The sequence below is a fragment of the Rousettus aegyptiacus genome, unplaced genomic scaffold (assembly GCF_014176215.1).
Source record: "Rousettus aegyptiacus isolate mRouAeg1 unplaced genomic scaffold, mRouAeg1.p scaffold_m13_p_3, whole genome shotgun sequence".
In the NCBI taxonomy this organism is placed as follows: domain Eukaryota; kingdom Metazoa; phylum Chordata; class Mammalia; order Chiroptera; family Pteropodidae; genus Rousettus; species Rousettus aegyptiacus.
In genome coordinates this window covers 157,740,252-157,764,683 of record NW_023416306.1, presented here as the reverse complement: position 1 = coordinate 157,764,683, position 24,432 = coordinate 157,740,252, and the positions used below count along the sequence as shown (strand labels likewise).

General features: G+C 39.2%; 1 protein-coding gene across 4 annotated transcripts in view; it reads left to right on the top strand.

Moving 5' to 3' along the window:
- STON2 (stonin 2) overlaps window positions 1-19,686 on the top strand; it is a 113,919-nt gene extending 94,233 nt beyond the window's left edge. For 2 of the 4 annotated variants that reach the window (XM_016137514.2, XM_016137512.2), the window contains 3 exons: window positions 8,339-10,177; window positions 14,609-14,811; window positions 16,378-19,686. In XM_016137514.2, the coding sequence (XP_015993000.2) occupies window positions 8,339-10,177; window positions 14,609-14,811; window positions 16,378-16,461 (2,126 nt within the window). In that variant the 3' untranslated portion in view covers window positions 16,462-19,686. Of the gene's footprint in view, window positions 1-8,338; window positions 10,178-14,608; window positions 15,041-16,377 lie in introns of those variants that run through there. The other 2 variants (XM_016137513.2, XM_016137510.2) reach the window with 1 other exon arrangement.
- The last annotated feature ends 4,746 nt before the right edge of the window (window positions 19,687-24,432 follow it).

Here is a 24,432-nt window from a genome sequence, read left to right as displayed (position 1 = left end):
AGCCAGGTCAAAATGACTCCAGTGCCCAAGCTTTACCCTCCTCTACTACCCACAGTGGCACAAAACAGGCAGTAGAGACCAGCGTGGGGCCAGGAACTCAATCCAGCATGAGTATAAGGGACCTTTAAGCTAGCCCTTCCCTTAGGAGCCCCATTTCCACCCAGGAGACGCTAGTGAATATATGCGGGACCCTGTGGATGCTGTAGCAAGTCAGGACAAGTACTGAGTGTATGGATCATCTGGAAATAGCTTTTTATTCTGTGTTTTCCTGTAGATTACCAACTTTATGAGGTTTCTGAAAAATTTGAGAGGTTCAGGAGTACAAATAGATCTCTGCCTGCTGGAACAAATCTGTTGTCATGCTAGAAATTAGTTTTCCTGTTTTTCTAAGAAATTATCTTAACGTGATATGTTTACAGTTTATAAATTGCATCTACCATTGGTCGGTAAGATTGTCTCCTTTGATCTTGATAACTAAAAGGGAACTGGACAAGTACTGAAATAAAATCAAATTACCAACTCCAAATTCAATTGAAAAGAAGTGGCTTACAGCATACAGGAGCTGTTTGGTTATTTTGTTGTCCCTGGTGGAAAGTCTGAATAAAGAGCCATGAGCTTTGAGCAAAATAGATGAAAGGGAATGATTTGTAAAGATCCTTTGAGCTTGCAGGGATTGTCCCTAACCTTGCTATGGGTACCCTTAGCCCAGCTGATTGTACCCCCTGCCCCAAGTTAACATTTCGAATGTCTCCTAGAAGTTATACGCTAACAAAGTTAACAAATGAAAGATAAACAGGCTTGACACACTCAGTCAGAATACCTGTTCTTCTCATGTTCAATACACATGTACACAAGTATATGTGTGAGAACCCCCACTTCTGTTTCTCTGCCTTTACCATGGGCCTCTTGACCAAAGCAACTTTGGAGAAGTAGCAGTCTCATCACTAAGGTTCAGAATGATCGGACTGAATCTGCTCTACAGGAAAATGGCTGTACTATATAACTGTTTCAGGGCTGTGAAGGGAAAGAAGGCATTGCTGTATGTCCTTAAAGTATATAAGCCCATAAGGGTAAGCACACTTCCAAGCAGCTGAGACTGGTGAAGCTCCCAGGCTCCACTCCCAGAATGAGTGGGCATGGGTCCACACCGTGGTACAGGTGTTCTATGACCCAGGCAATGGCCATCAGACTCATAAGTATATATAGAGGATGATGAGTCCCAGCTCTGCAGGGGCATATACTGATTGGTAGGACATTGATAACAGTTAAAAGTTGACTGATATATCTAAGGGAGTAGAGAGGGAGATGACAGAGCCATTAGTTAGATGGAAACTTCTAGGTTACCTTCATTTGGTCACTTTGATATCCTCTCTGAGGCATAGCTGTTTTCTGTTACCAACATAACCAGGAGGATAATGAAGCCCTTTTCCTTGAGTGCCCCCTAAAACTTAGTAAAGCTGATTCTTTTCTGTGTCTCTAACTATTACCGTAAAGAGATGTAACTCAGCACACAAGTTAGTAAGGGTAGTGAGGTGAGTCTTTATCTCCTTGGAAGTTCTAAGACTTGGGGACTATCTTACAAAGTCAGAAACCTGAATTTATCTGTTCGCCCAAGAGTGATGAGGCTCTTAGCAATTGGCATCTCTGACCATACGTAAGAGTTGGGTTCGGTCCCTCCTAACCCCATTTTAGGGTGTACTGATTCACCCTAGTCTTTCACTGAAGTCCAGGAGCTCGACTATTCCCCCATCCCCGTAGGGGTCCAAGGGTTTCTTGGGTCTTAACAAGCATCCTGGGTTTTTGCTGGGGTGTATCCTCACATGGTGACCAGGTGAATAATGAATGAAGATGTAGAGGCACACATGAGTGAAACTTTCACTGTGGCAGTGGGACAGGCAGTCCTGATGAGTTACCTGTCATGGTTACAGTCAAGGCTGGGGACCATAGGCCTGCCGCTGTTTCTGGAAACTTGCTCAGTGCCCCTCCAGGCAGTCTTTCTCCTGGTCTCCAGTCGTGGCACTTTCTGAGCATAAAAACTGCTGAAATCAGAGTCAGGATAAAGACACCCCCTCCTTTTTCCCTTGCCTCTATTCTATATTCCCTTACAGTAACTTCTAGATACTCCTTCTTGTCTAAACTCCTGAACCAAAAGAGCCCTTTCCGTTTCTTGTCATACTGTAGAAGAGTTTGGTGTTCCACCCCAAAGGGCCCAAGCCCTAGAAACCCTTCTTTGTTCTCATTACCTTTAGTGGGCTTGGAAATAGTTGAGGATGGAAGGGAAACACAGGGGGATTTTTGCTATGGTCAATAATAAATAAAACACAGGTTAAATTCTCAGAAGGCCTCATTACTACTTAAGTGTTTGACACACCCCGATATATAAAATGTTGAGATTAATTTATTAAATGGAATGCTGATTTTTTCAGTTTAAACGTTGTAATTGTTCCCTGCCTTCAACCTCTGCTGGGGAACTAGAGTTGGCCTGTCAGACCACAGCAAGGTGTTTCACTGTTGTAGAGATCCTGCCCAGATGGGATCTGGAGAATAGAGCTTTCATCTCTGACAACATGAGAATCTGATATCAGAAAGCCAAATTAAGCCAGGGAACTAATAAGGCAGTTGAGTGGAAGTTTAGTTGTTAGGGGAAGAAGCCAAACGCAGGGATCTAAAGGTCGAGTACTGGGGAAGGCATAGGCAGGTGGGCAATGGTGGAACAGAAGCAGAAGTTTGAACCAGAGAGAACAGATTAGTGAGGAACGAACAAGATATTGGAGATGTTCCTGGACCGTCCAGCAAACTAAAGTCCAATGATTGCTTATCTGAGTAAGAAGGGAGCTGGCAGGGGAAGCTGGACCAGTCATTTGAAGAAGGTACTTAATACTGCTTCACAGGGCCTCCTAGCAAGTAAAAACCAGAATCTAGTGTCGAATGTTCTTGGCAGGAATTCTGTCAAGTAATGGTAAGTGGCAGTTGGATGAACTGGCTTCTTCAATTTGGGGATATCTCTGACCAGGTAACTTTACTCGCATCAAAGCATCCTCTCTCCAGGACCATGCTAGACGTGTGAATAGACTCAGACCCTCTGGCTCTTCTTTTTTATCCGTATATGTGATAACTAAGTAGGTCCCAGTTTGTTTTACTTGATAAGGCTCAGGTGAGTAACGCCTTCACCTATATACACGTGCACATTGGGATGACATTACCTGACCTGATGCCCCAAAGCTTCCCTGTGTGAGTATATGTTAATCCTTATTTAGTTGACTTCTTTTCCCCACGGAACAATGCTCCTAAAAAGTTGTATGTTGCTATAACTTTCACCATTCTCAAAGGTACTGAGAAAAATTAACTAGATTTTAGCTTAGTGAACCTGCATTAAGAAAATACCAGAGTTAATGAACATTAAAAGCAGGACTTGATTTTTAATCTCATCTTGGGCTGTTTACTTAAACTCACTGAGCATCAGTCTTCTCAGCAAAACTAAAGGGCCAAGTTTTATTATTTCTAAAATCTCTTCAAGGCCCCAAATTTGGTGATCTGTGTTTCTCTTTTCACTCTACGGATCCTTCTACAAATATGTAAGTGCCTACTGTGCATCTGTGGCTGGTTATATAGTTTTAAGTATATGTTCTTGTATAACAGTGACCTCTGTCTCATGTTGAGAAAACCGATCTAAGAATATTTGTTCTTACCACTGCTATTAAATTTGAATAAACAGCTGCAATAAGTTTTTTGCATTTGTCATTAACAAATTAGATTAACAAATGGGGAAAGAAGATGGCAGAGTATCTACTGTATTCAAAATATAAAGACTCTTTATTTTCTCCCCAGGGTCTTACTTTTTTTTCAGTTTGGTGGCTTTGATTACCGTTGCAGTCATTACTTAATCTTTCGAGAATTTAAAATAGATTGTGGTTTAGCATTACAAGAATCCACCGTTTCTCTTTAGATTGCCTCAGTAAAGACACGACCTAAGCGGCTCACAGGCACTCTAAGTCCTCCCTGTGGTATGGTAGGATGGCCTAATCTTTATGCATGGCTTTCATTGGGCAGCAGCCCAACATAATAAAAACAATTTGGAGGTAGCAGGTGGAAGGGAGAGTAATGAAAATAATGCTGGATTTCTGGTTTTGGTTTTATTTTAATAAGTCAATAAAATGGAATTGTGTGTGATAGTTAATTTCATTCTAAAGATAATGACTTTTTGCCTATTTATTACTGGAGAAATTTGCCCATCTCTCCTCTCTACCCCCCTCCCCCCATTTCTGGTATTTGCCACACCAGTCATGTGTCTTAAGAAAGACCTAACTGCTGCTTTATCTCTAAAGTTAATTAGAAGAAGTAATAAAGATATGTTTTGATCTTTTATTATTTCTTTATTTTGTAAGCTATACAACAGTTTTTAAAGAAGGAATACAGACTTAAAATTTTTAAATCACTTCTTATCCCACATTAGACATTTGATTTTACATAAAAATGTGAAATATTATATTCTAAAGTTTTTTAAAACATATATTTTATGTCATGAAAATGTATTCTTCTAGTAGTGGTAGTAGTAGCAGCAGAAGTGGTAATAACTGCTATGATCTACTGAACATTTATTATTTGCCAGGCACAATTCTGCTAACATCTGTATTACATTTTCCCAGCAATCTTGTCAGGTAATTTTAATATTTTTCTAATAAAATAGATGAAAAAACTGAGATACAGAGAAATTAAACAACTTGCCTGAAGTCACATAGCTAATGAGATATGGATACAGAATGGAAACCCAGGCAATGTGACCCAAAATTGTAGGCTCTTGATATTATTCACTCAACAATATATATCTTGATCAGCTTTCATGTGACTGAACATGCATCAATGGCATTGTCTTCAGAGCTGCGTGCAATTCCAAAATTTCAGGGTGTAACAATTGATATAACCAATGTCCCATTATTGGGCATTTAGGTCATTTCTAATTTTTCTGTGATAAAACATTGCTATGATAAACATACCACTCTACATATCATTGTATTTCTATTTTGTTCTTTCCTTAGGATAAATGCCTAAAAAATTTTTTTAAGTCTTTTATACAAATTTTCAAATTGTCCTCCAGAAATATTTTTTAACACCTCCATCAGAGTATAAATTTTCCCATGTCACTAATAATAATTATTAGTCTTTCTGAGTCTTTGTCTCTGTGACCTAGGGAGAATTTATTTATTGTTTTGTAAGGTTAAACTCTTTTTTCCAAATAGTTATTAGACATTTATATTTGTTCATTCATAAATTTGTTATCCTATTTTTTTTGTGAGAGTGTACCCATTTTTATTAAGGATACATCATCATTATATACAAGGACATTAAATTTTTATCATTTGTGATACAAATAATTTCTCCAGACATTTTACATGCAGATAAGTTTCATTTTTATGAGTCTCAAAAAACCACCTTTAATAAAAAAGAGGTTGAAAAAATATATGACCTAACTTTTGTAAAAACTAGCAAAGATGTTTTTCAGTCAATTATAAATGAAGCAGAATTACACGCTCACAAATAAGAAAGTCACTATTAATAAAGAATAATTTTTTTAAGTAATATTCAGTAGTCCTTGGGTTCACCTCAAGAAATGCTTTATTTTCATGTGAACTATCGACTACTTTTGCTTCTTATCTGTAACGTGTCTTTATTAAGATAATTTTTCTTTATAAGTGACTTTGTAGAAAAACAAATTTTCATTTTCAGAGATTTGATCTATAAACACTACCAACCCAAAGGATGAGTTTTAAAACAGATTGTAATCATGACAAATGAAACTGCCAATGGAGAGAAAATTTTGTAACAAAGTCACTTCAAATAATTTAATGCCTGTCAAAAAAATATATAGAATCTCAAGAAATTAATTTTAAAAATTTCTCTCCGAATATAAGGATACTTTGTTTAAATTGTATTATGACTCTAATGGTTTGAAACTATCTAGGACTTGGCGTGATTTTAAATAACTTGGTTTAAAAAGAAATTTATTGTAAGAAAATTATCTTCAGTGGAGACAGAGTCCCTTTTTTCTCCCTTCTTTTTTGGCTTGAGAGAACAAGATCAGAAATGCTGTTCTGAGGGCCAGATTCCCAACAGAAGGGAATCCTTTGGCAGTTTTGGCAGAAGGCCACTCCAGAGGAAGCTCGTTTTGAACCAGGGAGTGGTGATGAGCTCCAAGGCAAAAAGGATGCCCCTGATACAAGGGGTGGGTGGGTCAATGCCAGACGGTTTGGGTGGAAAGGCTACATTACAAAAACTGTAGAGCTGCTTCATTAGAAATTGATGCATTTAAGATGTACCCTTTCCCAGTTCTTTAGGGAGGATCAGTTACTGTTCCAAGGAAGTGATTGTATTTTACTCAGGGCCACACTGTTCCCATTAGCCTTAATAATAATAATAGTAACATGCTCCCTTTAGCCCTAACAACAGCAACAACAATAAGACAGTAGTAGTAATAGTAGTAGTAGTAGTAGTAGATAAAATATAAATTTACAAACCATGATTGTTTCCTGACCCTTTCCCCTTCATTATCCAGAAAAATGTCACTTAGGCATCTATAAAAATGGATCAATGATTAATTTGAAGGATAATGTCATTGTTAGTTTTAAAATGCTTTGAAATCTTTTTGTGGTGCTGTATGAATAGAAAATACCTTTTACTCATTATATTTCTGGGGTGACTGTGGATATGTATGTATGCATGCTCAAGTATGCAGCCTACATTTTCAAAACTGACGTTTTTAGTAGAGGGGATTTGCTATTTGTTTGAATAAAAATGCTTGGAGAGATGAATGGCAAGCTGGCCGGCCCATCCACGTGTAATTACATTTGCAATCACGTGTGGATTTGGTATGATTAGTTGTAATATTCATGAAGTTTTAGCGAGGCATTTGGAAAGCTCAACCATTTGACTCGACCATTTGAGTATCCATGTTTCTTTGATTCCAAATCCTGGAGATAGAAACGGATGGAATGGTGGCTGTTATCCCCATACACATTCTTCCAGAGACAGACAAAATAGAACTGCCCCTCAGCAAAGTTTCTGTTCTCACTCATTCAGTCAACAAATCTTCGCTGAGTATCTACTATATGCCAAACACATATTCGTTTTCTGTGCTATTTCTTCATTAGAAGCCACTCCTCCTTGCTAATGGCCTCATTTCCCCCTTCCTCCCCACAGCCCCAGCAGACACACAGGGTCTTTATGCTACTGAAAAGGCTTGGATCTTTCCCACTTGGAAACTCAAGTCCTGTATCTCCTTCCTTGAATGTCCTGCTAGGGTGGGGTTTTATTTATAATACCTTTCTTTTTTCCCCCTTGAAGCCCAAGATAGCAAAGTATTTTAGAGAAAATAGAAGAGATTATGTCATGAATGTTTTCTCAAGTTACCACACACTCGTAAACATTTTAATGGGTGGATATTATTCCATTGTGTGTCTCAGTTTCTTAACATTGACCCAAATTTGGTTCACAATTTGGATTTATTTCCTTAAGTCATTGTTCATGAATATTTGTAAGTCCCTAAATACAAATTGCCAAACCACTTTCAGAGAGTTATAGCAACTTACAATCCCATTAAAGGTCTCTTTATTGTTCATATTGCAGCACCCTTACCCTTACTGAAAACTAAAAACTTTAAATCTTCACTTTTTTTTTAATTTGCCTTTTTATTATTACTAGTGAGATTGGACATTTTTCATGTGCTTATGAGACACTTTTAATTTTTTTTCCCTGCGTTCCCATATATGTCCTTTGCCTGTATTTCTGTTAGAATTTTTATATTTTTCGTATTCATGTGTATGAACTTATATTAAGGATGTTAACATTTTGTCTTTGTATTGATCACATTTGGGCAAAAATCCCTCCAATTACATTATTTGCAATCATATTGTTACTCAGAGCAGATAACTTATTTTATTCAATGAGATCAGCTTTATTATTATTTTATGTAGGAAGTGGTTTTCAATAGTTAAAAATTAAAAATACATTCTTCGAGCAAAGAAAACCATCTATTCCAGTAACATCTATGAAATAAAGGGAGAATGTACGAGTTAAATTGCAAGGGACCATGGTCCTTCTAGTGCTTGAATATCAACAATTTATTTGCTTTCTTACTGTGTTTGATGTAGGGCCCCTCTAGTGTGCTTATTACAAAATTATGAGATCTGTGCCTAGACTAAGCACTTGAGACAGGTGGCGAACTTCTTTGGAATTTACTGGATTCTAAATAAAATTTTTGCCATTCCTCATTCCTATACCTCAGTTTCCCATACCTCTAGAGGCCTTGAATAGCAGCTCTCATATGTTATTCTTTTCCTTTTAGACAATTCTTCCTCACTCCAGGAAGATGAGGAGGTAGAGATGGAGGCCATCAGCTGGCAGGCCAGCAGTACAGCCATGAACGGACACCCTGCCACTCCAGTAACCACTGCTCGTTTCCCTAGCTGGGTCACTTTTGATGACAATGAAGTCCGGTGCCCTTTGCCACCCATCACCTCTCCTCTGAAGTCGAACTCACCAACTGTGGCCTCTGTGATCACAGATGTACCTTATAATTCAACTGAGTCTTTTAAGAAGAGGGAACGTCCCAAGAGCACTTTGATGAACTTCTCCAAGGTTCAGAAGCTGGACATTTCCTCCTTAAACCATCCACCTTCTATAACCGAGGCTCCACCCTGGAGGGCAACCAATCCTTTCCTGAATGAGACTCTACAGGATGTACAGCCCTCCCCTATCAATCCTTTCAGTGCTTTCTTTGAGGAGCAGGAGAGGCGCTCCCAAAACAATTCCGTTTCCAGTACCACAGGCAAAAGCCAAAGAGATTCTCTCATTGTCATCTACCAGGATGCCATCAGCTTTGATGACTCAAGCAAAAACCTGTCACACTCTGATGCTGTTGAAAAACTCAAACAACTCCAAATTGATGACCCTGATCACTTAGGCAATGTAACACTAGCTGATGATGACCCAGTAGCCTGGATTGAACTAGATGACCACCCGCCTGGTTCAGCACTGTCCCAGCCCAGGGATGGGTGGCCAATGATGCTAAGGATCCCTGAGAAGAAAAACATCATGTCCTCTAGGCACTGGGGACCCATCTACATCAAACTGACAGACAGTGGTTACTTGCAGCTGTATTATGAGCAGGGGCTAGAAAAACCATTCCGTGAGTTCAAGCTAGAGATCTGCCATGAGATTTCAGAACCCCGACTCCAAAACTATGACGATAATGGCAGGATCCACAGCCTGCGGATAGACCGTGTCACCTATAAGGAAAAGAAGAAGTATCAGCCCAAACCTGCAGTTGCACACACAGCAGAGAGGGAACAAGTGATTAAGCTGGGCACCACCAGTTACGATGACTTCCTGAGCTTCATCCGTGCAGTTCAGGATCGTCTCATGGAGCTGCCCGTGTTATCAATGGACTTGAGCACAGTAGGCTTGAACTACCTTGAGGAGGAGATTACAGTCGATGTCAGAGATGAATTTTCCGGCGTTGTGAGCAAAGGAGACAACCAGATTCTCCAGCACCATGTCCTGACACGGATCCACATTCTGAGTTTCCTCTCTGGGCTTGCAGAGTGCCGCCTGGGCCTCAATGACGTCCTCATTAAAGGGAACGAAATAGTCTCCCGGCAAGACATCGTGCCGACCACCACCACAAAGTGGATCAAGCTACACGAGTGCCGTTTTCACGGGTGTGTGGACGAGGATGTATTCAACAACTCACGGGTTATTCTGTTCAACCCTTTGGATGCGTGCCGCTTTGAGCTAATGCGGTTCAGGACGGTATTTGCCGAGAAGACTTTGCCTTTCACGCTTAGGACAGCAGCAAGCATTAATGGGGCAGAGGTGGAGGTGCAGAGCTGGCTCAGGATGTCAACTGGCTTCTCCTCTAACTGTGACCCCCTCACTCAGGTTCCCTGTGAGAATGTGATGGTCCGCTACCCTGTGCCCAGCGAGTGGGTGAAAAACTTCCGCAGGGAAAGTGTCCTGGGGGAAAAGTCTTTGAAAGCCAAAGTGAACCGGGGGGCCAGTTTTGGCTCAACTAGTGTATCTGGCTCTGAGCCTGTCATGAGAGTAACTCTGGGAACTGCCAAGTATGAACATGCCTTCAACTCAATTGTGTGGAGGATAAACCGACTGCCTGACAAAAACTCCGGTAGGTAGAGATTTCTTGTCTTTGAAAACCACCGCGTGGTGACCAATGAGCTGGGATCACAGTTGCACATGCTGTTCCCCAGTGAAGTGCTGAGTTGTGTCGTGTGACAGGAATGGTGGTGGGTGGGGAGCGGAACCAGAAAAGCAAAAATATTTGAACAAAGTCACAAACATGGATGACTCAGTTCACCCCATCTTTTCACCCCTTTAACTCTCACACTCCTCAGCTGAGCTGCTAAGCAGCTTTCCAGGGCCACTCATGAATTTCTATTTCTTCCTGACTCATTAAAGTATTATCTGTGGTGCTGGAAGCGATCCATTTCCAGATCCTAGAAGGCTTCTGAGTTTTGAAGAGGTATCTTTTTAACTGTGCCCTGGTGTAAGTAAAAGGCCAGTTTATGGCTAATTATACGAACAGTACAGGTGAGGAGTAGGTTTATTACTCCAGCCACCCTGTGCAAGCCCTGTCAATCACAGCATCTTGAGCACAGAGTTGGCGTTTGGGATGGGGAAGAGGAGATACGGCCTGTGATGAGACTGGAGATCTAGCCAAGATATGAAGGTCCAAAATGGCTGAAATTCTGCAGACAAAGAGTAAATGCAAGAATGTTTAAACAAAGAAAGAAAGCTGGCCCGCTTACAGCTATCAGGGGTGCTTTTGTGCTTGAGTGAGTCCAGAAGGCAATGACTTTCCTCATGGGTCCAGTGAGATATAGTTAAATGACAAAACTAGGGAGTAATCAAACCAGCTGTAATAGCCTGATTTATTACAATAAGCCTGGGTGACCCCAATGGCAGACAGTAAGCCCATGATCCTGTGACCTTTTAAACCATTTTTCTTCTTGTTTATAATAACTTTGCTCATCTGTTAACGAGAGTGGATATCCTAACTGAGCAAAAAGAATAAAGTTTGGAAAAACTCTTGATTAAAATTTCTTTTTCTTATGCAGATAGTCTTCTTTCCATTTTCAATATTAAGTCCTAACAGTGTGTTCAGTCTTTATTTCCTCTTCTGAGTGGGGAGAGGCTGTGTTATCATACTCTAAATATAAGACGATGTGGCGGCAAGAGGCAGTATGATTTGGTCAACTCTCCAGGCGTTCCGGGCAGTGGACACTCTGTGTCAGACACTGGGTGTAGCAGTGCAAACTGAAGAGACAATTGGACCTCTGTGTCTGAGGCTGGATTTGCCACCCTTTTTTACTAAAGTGACAGAATTTTTAAAACAAAGTCTTCTTTGGGCTCGCTAATTAATTTTCCCTGAAACAGCAACGTATTTCCTGGTGATAGCACTGATTTCTACCTCATCCACAGGGCTCATCTGAATTGACACAGGAAAGGAGAAACCCAGAATTCAGCTTTGGCACAGAAGCCCTTGGGAAGAGAATCTAGGTGACAGGGAAAAAATTACTGTTTAACCTGCTAGATACTTGGCTTGGGAAAAGATAAGCCCTCAGGTTTATGTTTATTGGAATTTTAGCTCTTAAGTATATTAAGCATGGATTCAGATAACTTTATTAAGGAACTATTGGATTTTTCAAGCTGGAAGGGATAACTTCCTCAAACCTCCTCTTCATTCTGCACAAAAGGAGATTAAGGACTGGTAAGGTGGCATGACTTCTGAAGTCACAAAGCCACATCCAGGGTTTTTTTTGTTTTTTTTTTTTTTTTTGCGATATCACAGCTGTTTCGTAGTAGATGACACCAAATAGACACAAATCTGAAATAATTTCCCCTGTGGGAACCGAGATTTACCATTCATTGCTGCTTCTCACGATGTCCAGCCCTTGCTCTCTTCACCCAGTGCTCCACCCACGAAACTAGAGAGTTGCTGGTGATCTATTCGTAATTATCCCTTTTCTGAGCTCTTCTGCCTTGGTCTACAGACAGCTTTAGCCTTGGGAAGGTGCCTTTTATAGATTATTTTTCATAATCCTCACACCTTCATTTACAGTGAAGGAGGCCTGGACCTTTGCACGCCTATTCCGGCCCACTGTGGGCCTGCACCTCCAGCCCCTAGAAGGCAGGTGGTCACACCACAGACAGGATGGGCCAGCAGGCCTGCACCTCCGGCTTTGCTGGCAGTCACCGCAGCTTTGTCTGCATCCCAGACACCAAAGACTAAGGAGCTGCCATTGGATTCCAGCACGGCTTCCGCCTGGGGGCCCAGCCCAGTGAATGCCTGTGCAGCCCCATCCCTCTGGGCTCTACCAGGACCCTCCCATCCTAATCCCAAGAGTTTTTCTCAGTCCTAGAAGGCCACAGAACAAAGCACCAAGCAGTCCTGTTGCTTTCCCAGATCATCTGCCATGGAACAAAACATTTTGTCCTGCACAGGTAGCTTTCTTTTTTGGAAAATAGAAATCTGAACTTTAATGTTAAATTTTCTAAACTTCCTCAAGAAAGATAACATAATACGTGAGCTCCTTAGCAGCTCATTACCATAAAATAAACTACACCAACTTTCTCTTTCCACCAGCCCTACCTACCCATTAGTTGATGCTGGGAATCAAGAAAGAACATTATTTTCATAGAGTTTGTTGTGAGTACATTTTGGTGGGGTGCCAGGAAGTAATCAGTCTTGTGGAAAGTAATGATTTCTCAGTATTCCAACAATGTGTAAATAAGGGTAATTAGATAAAACTGTCCTTCAAGTTGTTATTGAGTTAAGTTATAAAACTCCTCTATATACTTTGTAGTGATCTAAATCTGTAACAATGCATTGAGAGGTGTTTAGGACATAATTGGGAGTCAGTCAGATCTGAATTTTATTCCTAGCTATATAATTTAATGGCTGTATGACCTCAGGCAATTAAAACTCTCAAAAAAATTTTTCATTTTCCTTATTTGTAAAATGGGTTTATTAATACTGAGGTGATTAAGAACGTAATTAGATAATGCTTCTAAGTGTTCAGCACATAATAAATGCTCAATATATGATAGCTATATAATTACATATGTGTACACGGTTTTAAAAAATATTAAATGGATTCATTTTCACATAATATGACTTTTACCATTACATGTATCTTAAGTTCCTTTTCTAAAACCCATGCGAATTTTTCAATTAATTTCCCAAAGTATTACTCTTTAGAAATAACCATTGAAATATTACACATTTGTGAAATAGAGGAAAACAAATACTTCACTCTGTAAAGTTTTCCTTGGAGAGAGGGTGTGTATGGCCTTACTCTCTGAGATTAAAAAGTTCTGCCCAGACCAATAAAGGAAATTGGAATTGTTTATTTGGGAAAGCTCAGATAACTGAGGGCCGTTTGAGTTACATAATGAATACAAAGCCATGTAACATTGTTTATCCTAGCGAGTTGCTATACCTGGGCTCTTACAGCTGACTTCCTCTACAGACCTTGTCACCCTGCAAATCTGCTCTTGAGGTTAGGGACTCAGACAAAGTGGTTAAAAAAATTTGGAGTCACACTGCTGGTTTCAATTCTTAGCTCTGCCACTTCCTACTAGAATGTAATATTGTGACCTCAAGAGATTGTTATGCAGAGGCGGCAAGAGAATGCATAAAGGATTTAGCACAGTGCCAGGCACAGAGTACTCAACATATGTTTTCTGCTACATCTGACGAATGACGATGACAGTGCTTTGGCAGTTATAGTCACAGAAATAAGCCGTAACTCTTTCCCCTCAAATATGTAATAATAATTCTCAAGTGAAAATCAAACTTTTAAGTTTACCATCCAAGTACAGTAGAACTAGCCGTAGATTTGTAGAATTAAATCTATAATTTAATACCTGGCATGGTTCAGCCTGACCTTTCCTACCACTTCCTAACTTTACAGACGTAGTAGAATCCAGGTCTGGAGAACGGGAAGGGCTTGGGTGTGGCATCTCTGCCACGTAGCAAGAGAGCTGGAAGTCAGACCCAGGTATCCTGACTGATAGTCCAAGTGCTCACCAGTGTACCCTATGCTTCTCTAATAAAAACGCACTGTTTATAAGGGCTTTGTCATTTACATATGCCATTCACCCACAAAAACATGCCAAAAACAGTTTTAAAAATATGGAATGCTATTAAGAAAATCCAATTCATCTTTCAAAGGAAATCGATGATTTTGCCCCTGGTGGCTGTCACTGATATTTTATTAGGTGCTAAGTGCCGATCTCTTTTATTCCTTTCTGCCTGTCTATAGCCCCTATTCCTTAGTATTTGTACAGTGTTCACATATCACTCTGACCTGAGTAGGCAGAATAACCTTCATTTCTCGGGCCATGGGTTAGGTTGCCAGGATATCACTGTTATATCAAATCATCTGAGGCACATGCAGTGTCATTTCGCTGAGGCAAATCCTCTGCTCAGAGTTGGACCCTCAGACTTCCAACCTCCACTGTTATTGCCATGGCTCATCTTCCACGTCCTCTCCCAAAGAACCTAATCTCTAGATTCTTTGTCTTTGTTTCATAGCTTCTGGTCACCCACACTGTTTCTTCTGCCACCTTGAACTTGGCTCTGACCGAGAAGTGCCTTCCAGATTTGCCAATCATGTGAATGTCGAGTTCAGCATGCCCACAACTTCTGCCTCCAAAGCTGCTGTAAGATCCATCTCCGTGGAAGACAAGACCGATGTCAGGAAGTGGGTCAATTATTCTGCGCACTACAGCTACAAGGTATCCCGGGGAGGCACGTGGCTAATGAGTCCATTGGTTCACCCCAGATGCTCTTCCCCTCTCATTCCTTTTAGCAGCGTTTGCCCTGGGTGCAAGGCGTTCTCTGACCACCGTAGAGGAGGTTCACCTTAGTACATAGCCAGAGATGAGTCTGCTCTGATTTAAATGAATAATCTCTCTGGTGGGCAAGAGAAAGGTTGGAAAATAATAAAGAAGCTGATGAAAAAGGAAAATGTAATGTTTTTCATTCATCATGAACAACAACAACAAAGAAAAGAGTCATGTGGTAAAGGGATTATTACTATCCATTCATAATTTATGTTGCAGAGTAGTGAACTTGGAAGTGGAGGGGAATGTCAGGAAAAGTGCTAACCGGAAGCATATCTTTTAGCTACAGCACTTGATGAAGAGGATCTAGGTAAAGTTAGGACATGTATGACCTGGTCACTGGGCTGTAACAGGACAAAACTCAAAAGCCAAAGCAGCTTCTATAATAGCAATGGGACCAGGGCTGTGGAAAGAGGAAACCAAATTGGAGTGTCCTGACATGAATAGTGATTATAGCCCGAGGAGTTAGAAATGCAAAAGGATATTAAACGCCAAAGATGGAAAATGGGGGTTAGTGAAGAAGGATTTTTCAAAGTGGTTTTATAATTTTCTATTCATAATAATATCTTTAGTTTTACATGGTGATTTATTATTCCTTAATTGCTTCCTTAGTGGGGTGATCTACCAAAAAAGAACAAATACTCCATCTTGTGGCCAGAAAAAAAATTAGCACTTTCCCTACTGCTATTTCCCAACTGTTCTGTCTTGCATTGTTTCCCACGCCATAAATATTCAAAGTGGAATTGAGGGGAGCAGCTTTAATCATGAAATTCCCTAGCTAGAAGGGTCCCCCACCTGACTTATCAACGGCTTCAGTTGAAGTGTGTCACTTTAAAGGCAAGATTAAGTTATTAATCCCTTTGCAATTACAGCTACAGTATTTTGCAGAAGATGTAGGTAGAACGGTAAATACTGCAGCACTTCCAGTTTGGAGACTTGTTAAAGAGATAAAGTATAGAGAGTGTAAACAACCAATGGCAACGGAATTCATTCGATACACCTTTGTGATTGCCCGCTGTGTGCCTACGTTAGCGGGATACAATAGTGAGTAGGGCCGACTGGCCTCTGTCCTACGGAGCCCGTAGTATAGTGGAGCCAGGCAAATATACAAGGTGCAGTGGGAATGTGCACAGGGGGAGCACCTAACTCTATCTAACGCGTTGAGGAGCCTCACGGAAGAGGTGACCTTTGAGCCACTGTGCAAGGCAAAGAATAAGAATTTTCCAGGCGGACTGTGAGGGAGAGGAAATGCCAGACCTATCAAGAGTATGTGCAAAGAGAATTATAACATACATAGGCCAGTAGCTCCAGTGTGGCTAAAAGCCCTAAACATTAACAAAATTACAAAGAATCTCAAAGAACCAAAACCTAGTAAGGGTATTTTCTTTTGGTGTATTTATTTCTTGGGATGTTTTTCTCTCCTTTCTGATATTTCTCTCCCACTTCTATTCTTGGCAGGTGGAGATTGAGCAGAAAAAGAGTTTGAAGCTGGACTTTGAAGGGGATGAAGTGGAAAATCCCAAGGAGTGTGGGGTCCAGTGATTAAGCCCTATTGCAGGGGTCTTGACCTCGAGTCATGATAGGATGTCTTCCTGAATAGCTGAAGTTCAAGTCCGTCCCTGCCTGACTACACCAAGTTGGGAATGGTGGATTGGACCTTCCTGTTAACAGGAAACCCTGAGGTGGTTGCTTTACAGAGGTTCTCATTGTGGCTGGAGCACCTGGTTCAGCAACTTTTGGAGCTGGTTAATTAAGCTTCTTATCTCTGCTCATCTCACAGCCCATGGTTCTTTGTGGCTGTGAGAGTTGAGAAAAGAACCTCCCACTTCCTGGTTGGCGTGATTTCCTTCAGCTGTTCTCCTGTCACTTAGGTGAGCTTTTGGAAAACATGGTCTTGAGAGGTTAATTAAGAATCCATCTCTGTCACTCTTTCTCAAAAAGATTCAGAAAAGGTACAAAACAAATTTCCTCTTTGGGTCCACTGGTCCTTTTGTAGGTGTCTCCATTCTTTAAGTATTAACACTATGCAATAGAAGTTTTTGAGACGTTTCCCTCCTGGTTTTAGACTGTTTTGATTGAAACACTTTTTCCATCACTCTAAGGTTTCAGTCTCAGGTTTCACCACCCTGACTCACAATAGACAATGGAAAAAAGGTACAATAGGATACTTTTTTATTCTGTGATTAGCCCCACATTCTGCATAAGATGACTGTTGAAAGGAAAGCAAAATTGAGCTTATTTTTTCTTCACTCTGGGGAAAAGGGACATTAATTGTAAGATTATATTCAATTCAGGAGACTGTTCAATCTCAGTGAATTCCAAAATTCACACAGAAAAATATAGGCCATTTCTGATTCCTGAAACAAATGAATAGATATATTTATTATACCTCAGTGTTTTGTCAGGGGCATTCGGGAGCTCTTTTTATACCTCATTGCTGATAGACAATTGCATGTCTCTTTAACTCAAACTTTATAGGAAATGTGTGCTGAAAAGATCATTTAAAAGCTGTTTCAAAACTAAACTTTTCCCAGAAATTTGGAGTTTGATAATCACATTATTGTAATAGATCTAAAAGGCAGGAGACTCTAGGGTAGAGGTGAGAGAAAGCCATATTGTCCTAATGTTGGAAACATTATATCTTAATTTCAAGAGTCTAAGATACCCAGTCTTCTTTCCCTTCATCCATTCCTGGTTACATTCTGTACCTCTGCTTCTTATTTGTACCTTAGCGTTTTCTTACCATATAAGGAACTACATTGGCCATCCCAAAGGGGATACCTGCTCAACAATTTAAAGGTATCTTCTATCTGCCTTTCTACTTCTCCATGATGAACAGAATAGGGGAACAGAAAACATGCCAATCCGATTTGTAGTTGACACAGAAATAGACATATGTCCAGTCTATCGACTGGCAGATTCAGGATTAATTTATTCAATGAATATTCATTGAATTCTAACGATGTACTTACACTAGAATGTAGAAATCATTATAATTTTTTTTAAATACCTGAGCATTATACCGAAACTAAAAGGTTGAAATTGAATAGGCATTAATGAGAAACTCCATGTTCTGAGTTTCTTAAATGCAGCCCTCTAAGTATAGTGTAGGGTGTGTGTGTGTGTGTGTGTGTGTGTTAATGAAAAAGGTGGCAGAAAGTCCTGATTTCACAGCAGTTCATGTAGAAATGTTTTCTTAGGAAAATACAAGTTCAATTTTGAATCAGGGCTATATCATGGTTATTCACAAAGCTAATGCATTCAGCTTGTGGTGATAGAAGTCCAGGGAGCCCTGCATGCTGCATTGGTAAATCCACATCCGGATGGAGGGTTGGGCCCAATTCTGGGTACCACATTTTAAGAGAAATATTAATAAATTGATTGTGCCCAGAGGCAGCTGGCTAGGGTTGCGAAAGGTCTGATTATATAAGGGACAGGGGAATAGATCCTGTGAAGAATAGAAGGTATAGCTGGAAAAGGAGTGCAGAGAAGGAAGGAATGATATAATAGCTGCATTGAATTTTTGGTTGCGCTATAAAAAGGGTGAGGAATTAGACTTATTCTGTGTAGCTTCAAAGGGCAAAAATAGGAACAAAGGAGAACTTTATACATGACAGATGTTTGCTTCAATATAAGAAAGAATTTTCTAATAAGAGTTGTTTTAAAGAGGAATGGACTCAAGTGGTAAAATTTCCTGTTGCTGCAAATGCCCAAACAAAGGTTAAAATAACTGTCTATCCCAGATGCTACAAAAGGGACTCCTACAGTGGATTTGTGCTGGCTGACTACCAAGATTCCTTCTGCATATAGGTTTAGTCTCAGTAGTAATAGGACTTTCTAACTCTAGTTGTTTTTTCTTTGATAAGTGGTTTTTCATGCTCTTTGAAATACAGTGGAGGTCCCCCAGAGGTGTTTGTCAAGTGAGGGCTCTAAGACATAGCCCTTCCCCTATTGAATTAAAGGCACTTGAGATTCCTCATTGAAACATCAAGATGAGTTGAAGAGTTGGCAAAGTGAAGGTCATTCCAGCACCTTCCTTACTGAAGGTTAGCATCTACACACACTCTCCAGATCTCTGCCTCACCTGTTAGCATCACATGTGTATTGCTTATTAGACCTTTTTCCCTACCTTGGCTTATTCTCATTGCCTTCATGCTTTCACCTGGACTTTTCTTATTTTCAGACCGAGGGTGTAGAAAATACCTTTCATGCTGTCTATACATTCAGTGAGCAAATTATTATGAATTTTTAAAAATCCGCCACCTTAATTTATCACATTTGATTTCCCTCTACTGTTTTGGGGAAAATGATTATGGGTAGCATTCTGTGGTTGAAGAACAGAATACTAAATATTTTCAGACTGAGTGTTTTCCTAATAGCCTACATAGAAGACACGATTACCTTTTTGATGTGTACATTCTAAGTTTGTCACCCCGGAGCTCGATTTTGTGCATATGTGGTCATGAATAATCCTTGTCTATGTTGTCAGTAATGTGAAAATATTAAAAGTGAATTCATTTTACCAATACATAGTATTTCTGTTAGAACATAGATGTCACATATCAAGAACTGTATTTTCTTTTGAGTATTGGCTTGCTTTGTGAATTTATATTAAGAGGATAAGAAATGTACTTGTGATATGTCAAACAAGAGAATATGAGGTATTTTGTGGGGAGCCATTAAACTTCCTTTGCCACTCTTGTAAACAGTATTAATTATTCCTTATCAATATTTTGCATTTCACTTACATTAAATATTTTCTGGATACATATTTTTCCATTTGGCTATTCTCCTTCCCTCCCCGCCCCCTCACCTTCCTGCATTTACTGGCAAGGCTCATAACCTTTGAGGACCTTTTTTTTTTTTTTTTTTTTATATGAAAAATATTTTTATTTGAAATGAGAGTAATTTCTATGCAAATCCAGTAAATGGCTGAGGGCAAGAGTTTATTTTCCTAGAAATTCACATTCCCAAGAATTGTGATCTATGAAGGCAAGGAATGTATCTTAATTCCTTGTTTCCAGTACTTAGGACAAAGCTTGGAATATAATAAGTTTCAGCCACCTTAAATCCTTACAGATTAGACAAATGTATGTTACTGGAATAAAGGGAAATTACTAGGTATTCGATAAATGTTTGCTGAATGAATATTTGCCCTGAGACGCTAAGACAACTCAACTCTTACTTATTGTCAAATACCTATATTAAAGCAAGCAAGGAAGCATGCTTTTATTTCCTAGAAGACTTAAATGATTTTTCTTTCCTTTTATTCCTGCCTCTGTTGTCAACTAATGATAATTGTCAGCACTTAAACACTTAATGTGCAGCTCAATTTAAACTGGAGTGTACCTTATTCATGTTGAAAAAACATGATTGTGCCCAAAATACAGTAGCCCAGATTATTGTCAAGATTATTGATTCAGTTTTGTTCCTGCAAGTCAGACAGGTCTGTGAGCCTGAGCCTTGCCCATTTGAATGCTCAGTGGGAAAAGAAGCATTTAATAGAGAGCAAAACCACACTTAGCATGCTAGGTCTTTGTTTTCCCCAACATTAACCACTGACTAAAGTTGCTGTGTCTTTTGTCGCCATAGTAAGTTGGGGGTCTGAGATTGTAAGGCCGAAACTCATGAAATGAAATCATAATTTCAGAGCTGCTTTAAGTCACATAGTAAGTTTAGTGGTGGAAAAGCAGAGAATGATCAGAATTGTTTTAACCCCTGGGAAGATTAAACTGATTTGAATAGGAAGCGCTGCCACTTAGCATACTTTTAGAAATTCTCTCCATTGGGAATGGTAACTAGCTCTTCTACAAGTGATGATGATAAGTTGATTCTAGCATATCTAGGGTTTAGATCATGTTAAGAATGCAATTTAGTAGGAAATTCCAACAAAACTGATGAAAAATTAAATCCACAAAAAATGTTATCTAAGAAATAAATCATCTCTAACACTTCACTAGCAAGTCCCGTCTCTTTATATAAAATTAGTCAAGGCATTCTCACCAATGTCTAAACACCAGTTCTCTACAAATTACCATTTCTTAATTATGCTCTTTGTAAATGAAACTTGCTTCGGATATTCTGACTCATATTTATGAATTTAAGGAATTGAATGAAATGTATGAGGCAGTCATGAATACAGAAAGTAAATGTGTGTTACTAGTAATATTTTCCCTTGTATTAACTAAAGCAGGAATAGGGAACTTTTATATTTCTTCTAGTGTGCCTTAGCAAATTTGATTGAGAGTCTAGTCTTTTTGTTTTAAATTTCCAATTCCAGGCCTGTAAAGAAACTGTCCATAATAATATGTTTAGTAGTGCCTGGAGAAAGGCAGATAGAAATTGTATGTAATGAAATGCTATAAAAGAACAGACTCAAAAAGTAGAATTTCGGTATGAAAAGATATTTATGTTGAAAATGAATGAGATTATAGATAAATGACAAATACAGCACTGGCTGTCAAACCTAAAATGCTTGAACTAGAGGCCATCCCTTAAAAGTAAGGAGCTCTAAGAAAAAGAAAAGATTGCATAGCAGGGATGAACAATAGAATTAATCCAAGAAGCATATTTCAAAAAGTGCGTTTACTCTGGTTAAGGGGCTACGCTAGCAGCCATGTTCCCCAAAGGGAGCTAAGACCAAACACAAGAACAGTGAAGATTGTTGGTATAAAGTCATTGGTGGGAGTAAAATTGGGGTTTCTATGAATTTTTAAAGGACATAATCATAGAGACAATGGTCATGTTAAGTGACTTGCTGTTTTCCCAATTGGGCTTCAGTGACCTCAGCCAAAAAGAAGTGAGGAAGCTGTACTAATGTTCCCTCAGGTCCTTTCCAGTTTTATGGATTATTTTACAAAATACTCGTTTTTTTCCCCCATTGTCAGTGATACTTCATTTCAACAGGAATCTTCATATAGTCTCAAGAACTAAGAAATTTACAATTTGAAGATTGGGAAAATTGGCTAGCCTATCTTTTCTTTTCCATGTCTTTATTCTTTACCATCTGTCCAGACAGCAAACACAGAAAACCTTGCAATTCCCTATTTTGCTGTTGCCTTCAAATATAGATAAAAATGGGGGCTCAAATGATGGTAAGGATCAATTGGAACTGCACTGGATGTTCCATTGGCATCACCCAGCACATAAGTGGTGTGAGTGTGAAGAAGAGCAGACGGGTCTCTGAAATAGAAGTTGGATATGGGTACCACTTATAGCAGAAGTAGGTCTAACTTCCCAGGTACTGAGGAGCCAAGTCAGGATGATCAATGGCTTATGGATATACTTTTCTATACAAAAGACTGCAGAAATTGAGGGAAGATAAAAACATTCGGTAAACATCCTGGGACTATCGCCATAGAGTTACAGCAAAATGAGATGAGAGAAAAGGTCAATTCTCCCTATACACACTGTCTCTTTGCAACATAAAATTGTAGTTAAAAAAGTTTTAAAACATGTACAAACTATAAAATAGCATTTCTTTTTGTGGTATGTATTTGTATGATTTTAGTTTCTTGGACTTAGAGTTGGTCAAATGTAATGGCTCAATTCCAACTGGACAGAGCAAGAAATTCCAGCATCCTCCACCTCAGACCATACTCTCAATGCTAGTTTTGGACAACATCTAGCCACACTGTGACTGAAGCCTTAAGCACTGTGGGCTTCAGGATCCACATGGTATCTAATGGGAGCAGATCTGAGAAAGTGGAAGTGCAGATCCTGTTGGACCAAAGCGTTCAAGGGTTTTGACGTAGGGACATGACAAAAGGGAAGATATGAACTCCTTCGACCCTAAGCTAGCATTCGTTTAACCTTTGTGTCCAACTGTTAACAGAACCTGGACCAAACGTTACCATGTTCAAGTAATTAAACAGAATCGGTGTTTTAGCCAGGGAGTGTTAAAAGAGCACCCTCTTCACTCTCCATTTTTGTAATGTCTGTAGTGAATTTCAATGTCAGAATGGATGGATCCAAGACCTAATAAATGATTTAGCTCATCGAAGGCTTGTATTTTCTTTCATTCATCATCTGCCCTCATTCGATATAACTTTTTATACTATTGTGATTAATTTTATGTAAAACCAGTTTACTTTAAAAACGTAATGTGTGCCTATGTAATAAAGTCTATACACTGGCTAACTCTGTAGAAGTGAGATTTTGTTTTTAATTGTTCTGCCGATTATCATCTGTAATACTATTTTTTTGAGCTATGAAAACGAGCTATTAATAAAATACTTTCAACAAAATCTCTTACTGACAAGATTTAATGAGGTCAGGCATAATGAAAAATGTTTATTAATATGGTTAGTGATCATAAGCTGACAAGTTAACAAGTTTAATTATCCTATTTAAATTCATCATGTCCATAACTGAGTCAGTGCAAGATATATTTATTGCAGTCCTATTTTGTGCCCAATTCTGTGAGAAAACAAAATGATTCGATCCTTAAGGTTTTCTTCATGATAAGAATATACACATATAATAAGAGAAATATAAAAGCACATCATCAAATAACATATTTGCATTATATTCCCAGCATATTGTCAGCACTCAAGAAATAACTGTTCAATCAATTGATGAATCCAAATGAATAATGTCAACATAAACTCAGATGGGGAAAAAATCAATATGTACTAGAATATTTGGAAAGTTTTCACAGGAAAGATGGCTTTTCAGTGAGATCTGGGGCTGGGGGTAAATTTTAGCTTAGTGGCAAGAGGAAGAAGGGATTTTAGAGCTGGGAAGAGGTAGGTTTAAAAGTAGTATGTTGGATCAGCAGGAGATGAGTTTGGGTGAAGGATTCATGCATATCAAGAAATAAGATTGATAGGCCAACCAGTGATAGAGTTTGCATCTAGCCCAAGGGTGGACTCAATCTTGTAAATGCTCTGAAGCCATTTTAGAATCTTGACAATAAAGCATTATTGTGGAAAGACTAATCTGTTGACAATGTGCTGGGTATTCTGAACTAGGGGAGATACTAAGGACAAGGAAAATAAAGGGTTTTCGGAATAAACAGGCAAGAAAGAAACAGCTTAATGCAAAATACAATACATCTTATTTCAAAATACAATTATCTACAAAGGGAAAACTTGGACCAGTTCAGTGGCCCCCATGGAGAGAACTTTGTCCTGAACAGAACATATGGAATTTTATTAGCCTAGTCAGTATGAAATTAACTGATCCTAGTAACTATAATAGGTACTTAAAAGAGTTAACAGCCAAATAAGAGCATAAAATTTTCTCAAGTTGGGGAATCTGAAGAAAATTCTACTCTTTTCCTTATCCGCCCAAAAGTCCTCTTAAACAAATTTTGAAACCTAGTTGTCTAGGTCCCACATTATCACAAGGTTTAGCCTTCTAAGGCCCTCCTTTCCTTTAATATCCAAGTGGAATCACTTCTCATGTAACTTGAAAGTCAGGCATGTTCCTCAGGATGTGGGGGAGGTGAGTTGAGAAGGAGAGGAAGTGAAGATAGGAATTTAAATGTCCTCACCATTATGGGTCAGCTTT